General features: G+C 40.6%; 1 protein-coding gene across 3 annotated transcripts in view; it reads right to left on the bottom strand.

Annotated features, from left to right (window-relative positions):
- TEDC1 (tubulin epsilon and delta complex 1) overlaps positions 1–16,162 on the bottom strand; it is a 76,998-nt gene that overhangs the window by 55,988 nt on the left and 4,848 nt on the right. For all 3 annotated transcript variants that reach the window (XM_049808133.1, XM_049808134.1, XM_049808135.1), the window contains exon 3: positions 12,475–12,677. In XM_049808133.1, the coding sequence (XP_049664090.1) occupies positions 12,475–12,677 (203 nt within the window). The remainder of the gene's footprint in view (positions 1–12,474; positions 12,678–16,162) is intronic.

The following is a 16,162-nucleotide window of genomic DNA, read 5'->3' as shown; positions in this document are numbered from 1 at the left end:
AATCAATGCCTTATATAGGGACAAAATTGTGGGCCTGTGCTTACCCAGCTATTTTCTTTTCTCCATCCAGCATTTCCCTTCTTGCAGGACAGAGGAAAAGAAACAGTCATGCAGCTAACATTGGCCAGGACATTGGCCAGGAGTCCAGAGACACTCCCAACTACAGCTGCACCACCTGTCTTGCCTTGTTTTGCCTTTCTCTAGAATAACTTGGAAGAAAGAAGGAAGAAGCAAAGAGTTTCCCTTTTGTTCATCTTGTCCCACTTTCCTTCTGCTGCAGAAGAAAAAAAACCAACCAACAACCATCTCCATCTTCTGGAAGAAATTTCTGCTTGGCCAATGGCATAAAGCAAGACATTTCTGTCGTATCTCTTTCCCAAGGAACATGGGGGAATTCCACCTCCCCCAGCCTCTTGCACAAAGAGATCATTCACGTTTACAAACAGATCTCTCTCTCCGTTTTCAGCTAAGACTCCTGCAGATTGCAGATTAAAAGGAGAGGAAGACATGGGTTGTTTTACTTCTGATGCCAGTAAGTAAGGCTGAGCTGTCAACTTCATCCAGTCTATAGAAAGTACATACAATAAACAGAATCTATAATTCCAAAATTTTTACTACAGCTACTACTATCTTAAGAAGTAGAAATAACACAGAACTACGAAGACCTGATTATTCAGAATGGGTGTTCACCGGCTAAGAAAGTTTCTCCCAGTTGTTGGACTCTCAAGACATTTCTTTATAGTGGAAATTTAAAAAGCCTACTTGAAACATGACTGTTTTCAAGAAAACACTTAAGCAGATATTTGGACCCATAGACCTTGATGGTATTTAAACATATGTGCTTCCCTGCTTCACATACTTTCATGTTCAATAAAATCTTATAAAGATTCAGTTGGCAGGCAAAGCTTGAATGTAATTCCAACTTGGATCCTAAACTCAAAATGCAAACTGTAAAATGAAGAGTGTTTAATCTTGCCTTAAATGCAGATTTCAGCAGAAGAATATCTATAACCATGATCAAATAACTCCCTAATGCTTGTTTTAACCTAAATATCACCTCAGTTGACAGGGCCCCTAATACAATGAGTGTTCATATTATCTATAAGCACAAAAATGCTGTTCTGGTAATATAACAAAATGTATCAAAATTACAGGGTTTTTTCCCTTTGCTCTGTGACTCAGATAAATGCATGCTGTAAATCACAGGGGCACAGGGTTGGTAAAGGGCTTTTCCTTTTAAAGGCACAAATTCATCTTTTCTTAAAAAAAAACAAAACAAAAAAACCCACCAGTATCTCCTCTGCAACAACTGCAGTGTCAGTCTTTTTCCTCAGATGCCTTTAGCCCCGTGCCCCTAAATCAAAAGGCACTGTGTCCTAGGGTGCTGCAGTCCTAGCGAAGTACCTTCGTGGTTCAGATTATCTTACCCCCACCAGGAGAGGTTTCTGGACTACGAAACCATACAGATATGATTACTGAGTTGTCAATAAGCGTGATGAGCCAAGCAATTGGGTATTAGTCACTACAGCAGAGAAAACGCATGTGTAAACAACATTAAAACACTTCAGATGAGCAGCCAGAAAGCCGCAAGGCCAAAGACAGACTTGGGATTCCCAGATTAAAATCTGCATTTTCCATAATTTACAGTTCAACTCCAACTTCCCTGGTTAGAGATTTCAGAACAGCACAAATACTGCTGTCCTGGGGATTCATTTCAGGAAGGAATGGCATTAGACTCGATTGCTTTGGCAGTACAGTGACAAACACCATGCAGAGCTAATTTTATTGTAGCAACCTGCCTTATTAATATTAAAATAAGGAAGCCAGGCAATGCATTTTTTAACAGGATCTCTCTTATTTATTTCACAAACTGCACAAAAAATTTACTTTTGCTATGAAATACTTAGCCTGGCATAAAGTAAACAAGGTAAAAAAAAAAAAGGTCTTGCATATTATACTGTGACCTCAATTTCTAGTCCCATCTTTACAATCTAAGACTATTTACTGCTCTCCCAGTGGGAGAAAAATCACTAAAATACCAGCCCAAGCTAGAGCCTTTGCTCCAAATATCACTGTGAATTTATCTAATCTATGCAGCAATATGGGTACACAGCTACATTCACTTCTGAGATACAGAAGTGCATATTATTTAGTCAAAGTCATAGAAAGAGCAGCCAAGGCAACTACCCAGGGCTCTCAATGGCCTCCCTGCACTTGGAATGCTCCACACCAGCTCTGGAAGAGATCATTTCATAGCCACTTACCAGAAAAGCTTTTTCCTTGTAAACTGTTTGCTGCAATTAATGTTTCTTTTTGATTCTGTTTCAGAGAAGGGAGGCACATGGACTCCAGCTAAAGAATGGTGTCACAGGTTCGCAGTACAAAAGCCGCATCAACATGTAGTGATAGTCTCATTGCAGTTTCAGAGTCTTTTCCCATTACACTGGTGGTATGAGAGCTAGTCTTGTCAAACTGGATGATGTGGACTGGCCAGAGCACCTGTGATTAGCTTAACTTAAGCAGAAGCTAGAGTGAAACCCCTCAATTCCACTTCCACTGTAACTCATTCCAAACAAGCTTTTCTGTCCTAAAAGCTCAAAGTACTGCTGTTAGAAGATCTCTATATCCATTTTTTAGCAAGACTCAGAAAAGCAAGCACAAGCCTGATGAAGGTGACATGCATATATTTACATGGACTTTCTTCAAGCCAGTTCCTGAACTATCACCCTGCCCACACTTAGGCAGAACTTAAACCCAGCTCTCCTGTAGGAAAAGATTCAGGCAAATAACCAGCTAAGCCCCATAATAAATACACATTCCAGGACACCATGCATCGCCATCCCAATTAAGGTAGCTCACAAACTACAAAAGCTACCCCAGGCTCATAAATACATCTCTAGCTTAGTCAGAGCTAAACATGGCTTATGTTCTAAGAGCATAGATTTAAAATTTTTGCAAGGCAGCCTAGAATTCAGTCTCCAACACCGCACCAGTTTTTCCTTAAACATTCCTCCCCAGGCTATTTCAAGTCCAATTGTTATGAAAAAAGATGCCAGATCATTCTTAAAACGTGTGAATGGACTTGTGGTTAGACAATGAAGCAAGTGCAAAAAAAGCCAACACAGTCCTTGTGGCAGAAGTGCTCTCAGCAGACAAGTCAGATTCATGAAACACAGTGAACTGAAAAAAGGCATCAGATATAAAAGTAATTAGAAGAGAAGAATAAGGGGTGGGCGAAAGGAGGGTGTGAAAAAGACATGGTGATATATCAATTTTCATTCACATTCCATACATCTGAGCAAACAACTTGCATGCAACATGTTTAAACAGAATAAATTAAAGATTAAGAAGTTTCAACTTTTATAGCAGAAATAAAGCTTTTCTTTTTGGTTTGAAATACAAAGCAATCCCTTGTTGCTGGAAATCGGAGAGCAGTTCTACCAACAGTGGATGAAGATAATTAAACAAGTACTTAACCATGTAAATAGTTTATCAAAGAACAACATAAGCATCAATGTGTTTGTAGACATATGAGAAGGGAGCATTTTTTGCACTACTGCCTCCATTTGAGGATTTTAGTGACCTGGTATGCTGTAGACCTTGCTCTGTTCATACACTTTGAATTCAACAAACTCCAAAAATTGTTTTAAAGCAAAATTCCTTGCAAATTCAGTGGAGATCTTCCAATCTGCCACAAGCAGTACTGCAAAGAAAACCCTTTGTTGTGCAACTTCATCACACTTCTACACTTTCTGTACTTTTCCAATTCATATAGCTATCTTAATGCTTATAAATTCTTACCTTAATAAATTGACCATGCCCTGTACACACAATGGAAATAAAAAGGCCTATGCTGCCTGCCTGCGTTGCTGTAAAAACAAGGCTATGGCAGGGCTACTTCCCCAGGAGATGCTCTTTTCTGACTATGAGCTGCCACCTGTCGGCAAAGGACAGACCCCAGCCACCGCCGGCTCATCCCCAGCATGCTGCGGCTCTTCCCCGGACATCTTCCAAATCCCGCCAAGGATCGGCTCTCTGCTTCCATATCTGGACAGCCAGCAAACAGCTTGCTGCTCTTCCCATGGAGAAGCAACCCTACTGGAACATGGATAACACGTTTAACCCATGGATAGGTGCGTTAAGTCAACTCCCTGACATCAATCCGTGAGCAGAGCAAAATAAAGCAACTGCCAGTTGAAATCTCCAATGCATGCCCCCAGCCCACTACTCACTTGCACCTGAGTTAATCTGGGTATAGACAGAAACTATTTATTCTCGGGTACTACTCAAATCTTAACTACACTAAGCATGCAGTCTGGTATCACAAAGGTGGGAAGGAGCATATCTAGATCCCTCACTGCAGGACTCGGGAACAGCAAAGCAATCACATAAATCAAGCCAATAAAGTGCTTCTGCAGCTTTTACTGAGCGCTCATTCTGAACCGCTCATAATTCAGACAATGGTTTTGATGTGACATAACATATGTTAAGCTGTGTAATTACAGATCTTTAAACGGAGCATAATTTTTTTTTAAATTAAACACCATAGCCAGAAATAACAGTATCAGACATGCTTTCTTAATTAATACAGCCATATATCTATATGCAGGAGGGGAAAATGTGAAAGAGAACAATTTGAACAGATGAATGCAAAAGGGACAACACTATTTTCATTAGCAGCACTATCAACAATACTAATTGGATTTCCTCCTAGACAAGGCAGGATCCAGATTAGACGTATGCATGGAAAGATAGATGGTGTAAGAACCCACTCCCACATGATGCACATACCAATTAAATATTCAGATATTTGCACAGAAGAATGTTTTCCACAAACATAAGTGTTCACAACATAGAAGTTATGCTCGAAGCGTATTCAGCAATTAAAAAAAAAAAAAGTAAAAAACTGTGTTTCCGCAAGGCCTTTTAGCTTTTAAATTTCAATGCCTTTTGTAAAAATTACTACTCACAACAGCACTCCCAACAGCTCACTCTTGGCAAAGAGTGAAAAAGAGAAGGTGCTGAGGGAAGACAGAAAATGCGAACACAGCTTCTACCCGTTCCTGCCTTGTTCAAACAAACCTGTCTGGCAGTAGCCACAGGCCTGAGGCACCAGAGCAAGTCAGTCCTTTATCCCATCCCTCCTCACTCATTCAGGAGGTTACTTAAGAGCTCTGCAATAGAGCAAAAGCACTATGCCTTTAAAAGAGCACAGCAGCACTGCCTAATCTTTGGAGCTGCAAGGTTTTAAAATAACATTTAAATCCCAAAGCTCACTGCATCATGTATTCAGACAAACATGGAAACCAAATATACTAAAACACACACATGGCAGGATAGACCTTAACTCAGAGCACCACATTTTGCAGGGCTCAAGAAATGCAGGATAGATAATGTCTTGCACTGCATCTCCTCTGCCTGCAGCTACAGCCCTGCTTGCCCACGTATATTTTGCTCCACTGAGGCAAGCTGCTGAACAGGGGGGTAACCAGTGAAGAGCAAAAGATCCAGCATGCTACATCAGCAGCAAATGTGAAGCAAGAGGCCAGCAGGAGAAGAAACAGTAACTGCCCTCCAGGAGAGGATGTAGAAGGCCTGCCATGCCCTTCTTTGCACACTCCTTTTGTTTGCCCTCCTGAGGACAAAGTGCTTAATTTCAAAAGATCCTCCAATGAGAGTTAGACCCTGATCACTTAAAGTGGGACACCAAAAGCAGAGGATGTTCTCATTTAAATCAAAAGGCCGTAGAGCAAAGATAATCAGAAGGTAACAAAGGTACTGGCTGCTCCCCACCACTTGAGGGCAGGAGAGGCACTAAAACATCTTAAAATCACTCTGTTTCCCAAACAGACAAGGAAGGAGCCCCCTACACAGGATTTCAGCAAAGTACCAGTATGACCATGCTGAGCCTTCCTATCAGCACGCCAGTCCTCATCATCTTCTCCTCACATGAAAGCTCAAGTGACTCCAGTGCCTGTTGGTAGAACCCCATCCAGAACACATCAGCTGTAATGTCAGGTTCAAGAAATTTTGTGTTTACTTGGAATTCAGACATTACCAGAGAAACAGCAGATTCAATAAATTATAAGCCTTTCTGATCATTTCAGACTGCTCTTTTAGAGCATTTTACCTTGACATGCTGTCTAAAAAAAAACAAAAAAAAAAAAAAACGACTCATAAAAGTGTATTCACTGTGTCAGGCAGAAATAAATATTGTTACCACACATTTTCCAGTGCACCACAGGAAATTGTTTTCCATGAGAAGTCCAATGGAATTTAAAAAACCACAAAAGATCAGAGGTAATAGCATGTACATATGCACATGCAGAATGACAGGGAGACAATTGCAGCTATCACCTGTAACATGCTTTAAACACACACGCACACACAAAATGCATTTCAAGAATTCAAACTGAAACGTACTCCAGTTCTTGTATGGCAAAACATATTCCTAATTTAATCACCCCTGACCACAAAATATCTTTAAGCCTACAGGCAACATCAGTAACTGAAGACAAAAATTAACACTTCAGGGTTCAATAGTTACCTATTCAGGAGGTGACTTTAAAAAGTACAAAAGGCAGAAAAGCAAAATTCAAGCATTTTTCTCCCTTAGTTTCTGGTAGAAGCCTTTAGAAGGTTGGGCAGCAGTGCAACGAGACTGCAACAATAGACTTACAGCCACACAGGAGCCCAGCGAGCTGCAAAGGTCCAGCCCTGGTGCTACCCCTGCAGAGGCGTCGTGGAGAGGGGTGAAGCACACACCAAACACATCAGGCTGCCGCGAACAAAGCAGCGTTGCTTGTTGGCAAAAGTGAGGCGAGAGAAATTCTGCAGGAGAAAATTTAGGGATCCTGTGCCCTTCGTTCAGGTTTCAGGGATGGCTTTCTAAAAAGTGTTCCTTAGCAGCTACTGAATACAGCAACAATAGTAGCAAAGAAAGGGCAAAAAGATAAATGCTGAGTGTTATTAGGAAGACAGGAGGACAAAGAGTATAGAAGTGTAAGCACAGGGAATAAAGGAGCAAAATCAAAAAATGAAGGCTGACAGACTAATATAGCCCATAAAGATCTGGAAAGTAATTATGCTTCTGAGTCAGAATCAATAGGTTAATAAAATTCCCTCCTCCGCCTCCACTGGAATAGGTGAAGAGGGAAAAAAAAACCCAGAAAATTTATATTTACTGACACTAGTGCCCAAGGTTTCCTGGTTTTCTGCTGGGGAGAACATCAAGCTTGGCTGCTACATTAACACTTTCCTCTAATAACATGGTTTATGGAACAGTAGTGACAGTCAAGATTTCTGTAAGAGAAAGGCATTTCATCAACAAGATTAGACCAAGCGTAAGCCTTACACTATATTGGAAATAGCCAGTGAGCCAAACTAGACCGTGACAAACAAAAGATTAATCAAATTGCAAGCCTAAGAGTCAGAAGGCATGTTTAGTTTCATTTTTCCCCACCAGAAGTAATTAAACTGAGTTCGCTTTGGCATGCTAGAGACACGCATGAATTCCAACTACAATAGCCATAATAGCTCTATTTGCTGATTACGATAAATTCTCAACAGGGGAGGGGCATCCAATTTCACTCAGAGGGCAAGAAGCAGGCAGAGAGAATTAGTGGAACCAACATACAACAGTCTCATGTTAATGAGGGATGCAACATCACTAGCCCCATCTAAAAAACTCAACAGCCTCCACACATAATTAAATTACAGGGCACACATAGATTAATTTCAGCTGTAGAAATAATACCAGTACAGGCAGTATTCCTCCCTGGAAACAAAAAGAATAGATGCTCACAGAGTACTGCTATTATCTGCACAAACCATCATAGATCTGGAGAAAGCTGTGGTGATATCACTAAAATTTAAAAAGCAAGGCAAAAAAAATTTAGTCAAATAGTTAGTGTGCTAAAAAGGCAGGTTCATATCAAGCAGTTATCTGCTTCTCAAAGAGAGAGAGAGAGAGAATACGAGAACTCCCCAGGTCTGCCTTACAAGTTCAGTGAAGGACAGTGCTTCACCTACAGGTCTTCCGATGAGGATTTTCATGTGTAAATAGGAATCAATGAATGGCACTTGAGAATAATCTGCCTGTACATGATCACCAAAGCGACAAAAGATGTTAAGACTGACATCATGGCAGTGCATATTTGAGACAGAGATCCACAAGGGGTGTAAAAAACCTTTGAAGACAACGTCCATCAATTAATCACCAAGTGCTTTAAGGCAATAACAGGTGAGAATTCCCAAGTGGACACTTCAGTAAATCCACAGGAACCTCCAATTCAGATGGTACTTCAGTCTTTATAGATCTAATAGAATTCATGATTACTTTTTTTTAAACAGTTGACCAATGCAAGGTTTGAACTTTCACTTACTGCCTCTGGAGTCACCAACCTTCTGACAGATCAGCACAGTAAATTCAGAGAAGGGACTTGCACTACAACAGCCAGGTACTAGAGTTTGACATGCACCATCAATCCCCTCTTCCCTCTCCTGTTCCTCCCGTACAGCAATACAGGTTCCAGTCTGCTCTTTTAACTGTCTTCCCCCTCAGTTTATAAATTTCACATACTGGGAGATATCCATGAGTGGAAGGCTAGAGAGGGCAGTGGATCCTTCAGTCCTGCTCATTGGGGCATCCTGCAGCAGACACACAGTACCCTGGCTCAGGAGAGACTGCAGCACTGCCCTTCCAAAAAAAAAATGAGCTGGAGGCCACATGAGACAAGGTGCCCTGCAGGATTTTCTTACCCAACGCACAAAAGCAGTCAACCCATATAACCATCCTAGGCTACTAGCCTTACCTGGCCTTACCAACAACTACCTCAAGATTATGTTTTTAATCACATTAGCCACATTAAACACTACCTCCTACCACCTTAATCCTTCCATCATGCTTTCACCACTGTTTAGTTTATAATTTTAGGATTCTGAAGATGTAAGTGCATGTAAAAGCAAGCTTGCGGATGCCTTCCCCAGCTCAGGATCTTGAGATTATGAATTCCATGCGGCAGCTGAGCTCCATGTCCATCATCTGTCATGAATGCCCTTGTCCCTCTATAAATAACCGGCCTGAAATCCTTTAGAGCTGATGGAAGTGTTCAATTTGCAGGGGAAGAAAACTGTTGCTAAGGAACTGCAAAGAAAAAAAGGCCAGAGAATGGTAATCTGAAATGAAATGAAAGGAATTAATTTAATTGGCCCTTGATATGTTGGGTATTTGGCATATTATCAGCAATTTAGCAGGCTGTAGGCTTTGTTTCAAACTTAGGCTGAAAGAATAGTCAGAACATGATTGCACCCTTAATTTAGGGATTAGCTGCATTCTCTCTTCTTCCTACAACAGACCCTGTCCACTTTTGTGGATTTCAGACAAAATTTTAAAAGCAAAGCACATGAATATCAGTTTGAACCACAGCCATGCCTACAGTTCTTGAGAGTCCCATTTTTTTAGATGAAGACAAAGGGTAAGGATTTTCTTCACATTTGTTCTCACTAGTAGACCAACAGATGTGCTTTGCCAGCAAGTACTGGCTTTCACACTTTGCTGATTTTGGCAGAGATCTCAGCATTGCACAGAACCAAATACTATTTCATGGATTTTTGTTTTGCAACATTTTCATTTCAGGAAAAAAAATTCAATTGTTTGTAATCATTTAAACAAAAAAAAAAAAAGACTCCATGTGGTGGAATATTTTTCAAGCTCTTTCTCAGCTGAGAATTTCAGTTGTTTTAAAGACCATTCTTTTTTTTTTTTTTGAGAGAGAGATCTTTCTCTAGTGAAGCTTTTTACTTCCTCCTTTTGCCTTTTTCCTTTAATTTACTTAAATAGAAGAGAGTTATAACTGCAGAGACTACATCTCTGGCATGTTTAGCAATGCCTTTACACTTTGTTACACATCTTCGAACACTCCAGCTTAAGTATCACAAGTGCCTGGTATTTAACATTCCCAGAGTGAAAATTCCAGTACTTCCAATTGTTCAAGCTGTACTTTAACTCACAAGACGTCAGGTATCAAACTGACAACCTCACTTTCCTCCTTTCTTACTATGATTTTAAGAACTATATTGTTGAATACTGTCTGACTGATGAGTAGACTTTGCCACATGAAGGTATCCCATAAAATAACAACAATTATCAAATAACAATACATAACAATAACAAAACTACCACACTTTTATGCAACAAACAACAGGCTTTCATAAGTGGTTTACAAGGAACTGACTTACTAACCAAAATGAGGTGTGTGACCCACCTATCTTCTCCTTCTCACCCACCATTACCTCCTTACATCTTTAACCATGCATGCCTAGATCTTAATTTGGTTGGGTCTTACTGGATGACTATATTGGTTTTGTAATGCCTAGCTGATCAAGTAAAAGATAAGACCTCTCCCTCAAAATTCTGTTTGTTTTAACTTTCTTGAGATGTAGAATCACAAAACACACTAGTTATGCTGTAACTACATTCTATCATTTTTTCCCCATGAACATCTTTTTTTACTGTAGCATGAAAACTTGCTAGGTGAACACCATACAAGAAATGTTGCCATTAATACAATGAGCTTTATATACACATGCTAACTCCAACTCCCAGTCTACAAATTTTTGTCTGGCGTACTGAAAAAAAGTTTCCAGACCTGTAAACCTTTCCAAACACTGTTTCAGACGGTTATTGGATAAAAACATGAAATACATATTCCAGGCCTTTTAAGAAACACAGGTAGAGCAGGTTAGAATTGCAGTGAAAGGCACAGAAATAAATTTCTCAGTGTGCTTCTGTGTGGCCATAAGAGATAACATTGTATTACCATAGTTCTTTCATCTCTTTTGGGAAAATGCAAAACGTAAGACCTTCAGAGAAAGTAACACAGGCACTGCCCCATTTCCTGAATTCATGTCACTGCTACACTTCACTTATCGCTCTCTTGTAATAGAAATTAAGGACACAAAAAATAATCTGCTACCAGACAAGAAAAACAAGAAAAAGGTAAGAGAAGTTTAAAGTAAAAATTCCCCAGAAGTGTGTATTTCCTAAAGTCTCAAGGCACCCTTCACATCACTGGAGGGCACCACCACTCATACGCAGCGCACCAGGCATGGCCTCTTGTGCTCTCTATTCTGTGCAGCAAACAACTGTAGTGTAGCAAGAGGGGTCCCTTTTCTCAAAATACTGTTAATAGTGTTACAAAGGTGACTCTTCCCTTTGAACTGTTTTCCATTTGTACAAGTGTTATCCTTTTGAAGACACTGTAACCATATCGTAGCTTTCCAAACTCTCACTTTCCCGTCCCCTAGAAAGATTCCAGAAAACCAGGCAGCCTACAGTCTAGGTGAGCACGTATACATGACCATGAAGACCACAAAGTCTTAGACATTATGAGATATCAGCAGGTAGGTAGGGTTTCTGACCTACAACGTCCTTTGCGAAAAAACGAGACAATCCTGTGAGCCTGTCATTTTGCACCAGGCTGACCAGTAATTAATATCTGACCAGATGAAGATGACTTAGAACAAACTCACAACCATCTAGAAAGGCCTTGGTCACATTAACACATTGCACTGATCAGTTTAAATTCACCCTACCTTACCTGTTGTATTAAGAGCAGCGACAGTTTCTTTGCAACAAACAAAATATAAACATGGAAAAACATCGCCTTCTCTCCTGAGCTTCTCAGTCTATGCTCCAGAGCAACTATCTATACAGTAACACGTGCACGCGGTCTTAAATGCAAGGAACAGATTTTAAAAGCAGTATTACCAAACATTACTAGACTGTGTTTTTGTGGGGATTTTTGCCTTTTTTTTTTTTTTTTTTTAAAAAAATCACATATATGTATTGCAGCTAAAGCAGACAAACAGCTATCCTTAGCTTACTTCAGAGCAGGCTTTCTATGTGCTAACATCTTTTTATTAATGGAAACACAACAACATCCCCCACTGTTCTCTCAAGGAGGCTATAAGGACATTAGTTACCCCAAGAGCAGTAGCTGCCATGTGAGATCTTGGAATTTTTTGAAAAGTACTATTTTCCTTAGGATTACTTGCTCTACCCTATGCCAACATACCCAGCACTCACAGCAAACCTGTTTGCCTACACTGTTCAACAACCCATGCTACAGTCTGGAAGCACAAAACTCAGAAGCACAAAGATCAAAGACATTCACTTACTTACACTCTTCCACAGTGGTCTCACCTATACTGGAAATAAAAATCAGGGAATTCAGGCAGGGGTGGGAGTTTGAGAAAGAGAAGGAACCCAGACCACCTGCACACAGAAAGTTTAGAGAAGGGAAAGAAAACAGGTTCCAGGTGCTGGCCCCTTTACGTATTTCTAACCCTGGGATACAGGATTTATTTGTAAAAGTACCAAGATACTACACATTACACACTAGTGATAACACAGCTGTTGTCACAGAACGTTATTTATGGACAGATAAGGTGGAAGGACACAAACATGCTCACCGTGCACACAGAGGTTTCATCCCCTGTCTTTACTCTGTTCCGAGCCAAAAGCTGCTCCAAGAGGCTGAGTCTGTGCAGCAGCCAGGAAAATGCCAGCAGCAGCTCCCGACTACCCGCTGAGCCATCAGAGGGGAGCCGATAGAGTTCTGGCCTGCCATAGCCGTGGTACCACAACGCTGATTTTACAAACCTAATTTGGTTATCTGAAAAGAAGAAAACAATTAAGAATAACACACTGCACTACTCAATGCATTTACCCATTCAGTTCCAGAAACTGCTGCCTCCTCTGAGAGCAAGATTTTTATTCAAGCCTAAGATTAGTGGAGGACAGTGGAAACTACAGTCTTTATCAAAAACGGATAAACAACAGGAGGTAAAGGGTAAAAGCCTTCCTTATGCTGCCCCACTCTGACCTAAAGGAACTACCGCTAAGGGAAAAAGAGAAATTCAAAGTTGAGATCAAGGCCAGTAATGGCCTCTTGGAGATTAACAAAGGCAAAAAAGGTAAATAGCCATCTCCACTATAACAAGACTCCAATTCACCTATTCATTTTTTATGAGCCACCAAGCATGCTATGAATTAGTAAACACTCTGAGTCACTTTACTCCTGAATGAAACTGGAATTTAGAGATAGGATTTTCACGGCCTGCTGCAAATCTCTGAGCACCAGTGAACAGGCAGAGATAATGCAGCACACCGCACTGCATACCAGACCACATGGACTATTTAATTCTCAGGAATGCTCTGATCCATATTCCTTCACACCAGCAAATGGTACCTGACAGCTACAAGACAAGCACTACAGAACTGTAAAATACTGAGGAAACACAGAGAAAACTATTATTAAAAAAGGTTCTGACCAGTAAGCCTCAGCTCTGTACTAAGTCAAAACTATAATAAAGAACATAATTAGGGGGCACAATGATAAACAATACATACTGGGGAAGAACCAACAGTTGTTGTAAAAGGAAGTCCTGCTCAAAGAGCTACTGGAGTTCTCCAAAGACAACAACAAGCAAGTGGTGAAGGAAGATTCAACCAATTCAGGACATTCAGACTTCCCAGTGGGATTCAACTAGCACAAAGAAACTAAGCCACTGTGTGGAAGGAAAAGAAAGGCACTTGAATCAATGACAAGTGCCTAGCAGACGAGAACCAGAGGGTAGGAACAAATGGTGGTTTCACGTGAGGGCTCTGTGCTAAACAGCTGCTGTTAAACCAACTCAAAATGACACACAGACAATGTGACAGTGACAGAAAATTTGGTGCTGATGTGATATCACTCAGTAGTAAGGAATGCAGGCAGATTGTGAAGTATTGCAGAACTTAATGAGCCCAAGCTTTAAAATGACAGATTAAATTCTTTTTAGGAAAAATGAAAAATTATGCGCAAAAGGGAAAAAACAATCCTAACTTTACTGACATAGCAATGGGCTTGGAGCTGACCACTGGACTCAGGAACACCATCTTAGATGGTAAGATTTTTCATTATATCATCACACTTGCTTCTCATATGCATCCAAGAGCAAACTGAATGTGAGAAACCTAGAAAGGAAACTAAACAGAATACAGGGAACAACACCATATTGTTGTGTGTATCCACCGTGACCCCACATCTCAAATTCACTGGGTCTCATCCAGCCTGTTTGGTGTCTCACAGGCCATCCAGGAGTTTGGTCTGGCCAGGTTCAAAAGCAACGTGACCAAGAGCACTAAGGGATTTAAATACATGCTAGCATTATTTTATTTCTTCAGTCCCAAAAAGACTACAGACGACTTGGAAAAAAAAACAAAGAGAAAGGACAAGTACGATCACAAGCACAGAACAGCTTCATTGTAAGATTTGACAACGTAGGCCGAGAAGACAACTGAGAATGGATATGACAAAACGCTTTAAAACCACAAGTGCTGTGGAATGGGTGAATAGGGAATAATCCATTTGCGTGACATTCAATACAAGAACTGTGAGCCACCAAACAAAGTTAGCAAGCATGCAAGTCAAAACAAGTTAAAGAGATGTTCTTCAAAAATACAGCAAAGCTCTGAAATTTCTGGCCATGGGACACTATGGACACTGAGAGTTACACAGGCTCAAGGAGGAACTGGATTTACAGAACAGGAGTTCATGGAAGCCTATGAAATACAAAGATATCCTCTCTGGTTTGGGAAGTCCGAGATGTAAATTACTGGAGGCTGAAAGAATACTCCCCTGAAAGCATCATTCTATATTTGCTCTTTCCTTTCCCCTGGGCATCCACTTTTGACAGTTGCCACAACTGGATGGAGCTAAAAGAACCTTCAGTTTGATCCAGTTTAGGCATTCTTACAAAGTAAGGAAGAAAGCTGCTCCCCTTCCCCAGTATAACCTTTCAGTATCTCTGAAGGGTTTCATAAAAAAGGTACACACTCACACACACAAAAATAACCTGAAGTACAAACCTCGCACAATCAGAGATTGTCACTGCTGTCCTTAATTAACATACCAATTACTCATATTACATACTCATTTGCCTGCTTCTTGCCACTTGTGGTAAAAACATCCCTTAGCTTTGACACATATCGTAATCTTTCTTTGTCTGGCATCAACTGCTGAAGCTCAAAAACCACATAATGACCAACTTCAAAACACAAAACAGGAAAAAAAATCCTGTTGCTCTGAAAAAGAATGTGTTAATTACAAGAGATTCTCACAATGAAGAGTGGCTGATTTAACTTGATTTGCAAATTGCTAAAGGATTCTTATCCACCAAAAGTAATACAAAGCCAAGTCACAGGGAGGAGCTATAAGCTGACCTATGCTTGTAACCCTATAGCAGCAGTACATTGCTACAGCTCGGCTGAGGCTGGAAGGAACTGGTAGTCATAAAGAGCCACCAAGCCCTTTGCGCCTTGACAAACCAGAGGAAGGTATATTGTTTGCACTGTTTCTCTAAGTCCTAAAGTTGGTCAAACAAGAGTGCAGATCCCTAAGAAGATGCCTATATCCAAGAGTGCTCCTCAGTCCAAATACACAGCTGAAACTGCTACACAGATTACTACACATCTTCATTCAGCAGTAGGAGCAGGAATACATGATTGGCCATGTAAAAGCTACAGATGAATTCCTGACAAAGACATTAACCATGACTGAAGAATAAAAAACAAGATCAGGAGCATGATTAAGCAGGTGACACGATGGTGCAGAGCTACTGACTTTTCACAGGACGAGCGTTTTGCACAGCAGAGCTTCTGCAGAGACACGCGACAGTTGGACAAATGGTTTTAAACCTAGCTTGTTTCTGCATTAAAGACAAAAAGGAAACCCAAACACCTAAATCACTCCATTTGCTTTTTGCATAACCTGTGAATGTAAAAACAAGCAGCTTCCCTTCACGATGCTAGGGTGGCAGAAATGCCTATGGTTTGCTAAAAATCTTGCTGTAGATATGCACTCCAATCCCTCACGCACAGGGGGAGCATGCAGATATTAGAGATTTCATTTTGATCACTCGAATATTCTCACATGAGCTAGGTTTTCATGTCGTCCTTTCCTTTTCTTTGTGCATTTGTCAAGAAAGGAACTGCCATAACAGGTACAAGTAGAAATACTCAAAAAGGAAGGAAGACCAGTACCTACTTTCCTTCTTTTTCGAAGCAAACAAGCATCACATGCTGCCATCTGCAGTTCATGGAGCTCCCCAAGAACTC

The sequence above is a fragment of the Accipiter gentilis genome, chromosome 8 (genome assembly GCF_929443795.1).
Source record: "Accipiter gentilis chromosome 8, bAccGen1.1, whole genome shotgun sequence".
Taxonomy (NCBI): domain Eukaryota; kingdom Metazoa; phylum Chordata; class Aves; order Accipitriformes; family Accipitridae; genus Astur; species Astur gentilis.
This window is presented reverse-complemented; position numbering and strand designations above follow the sequence as displayed.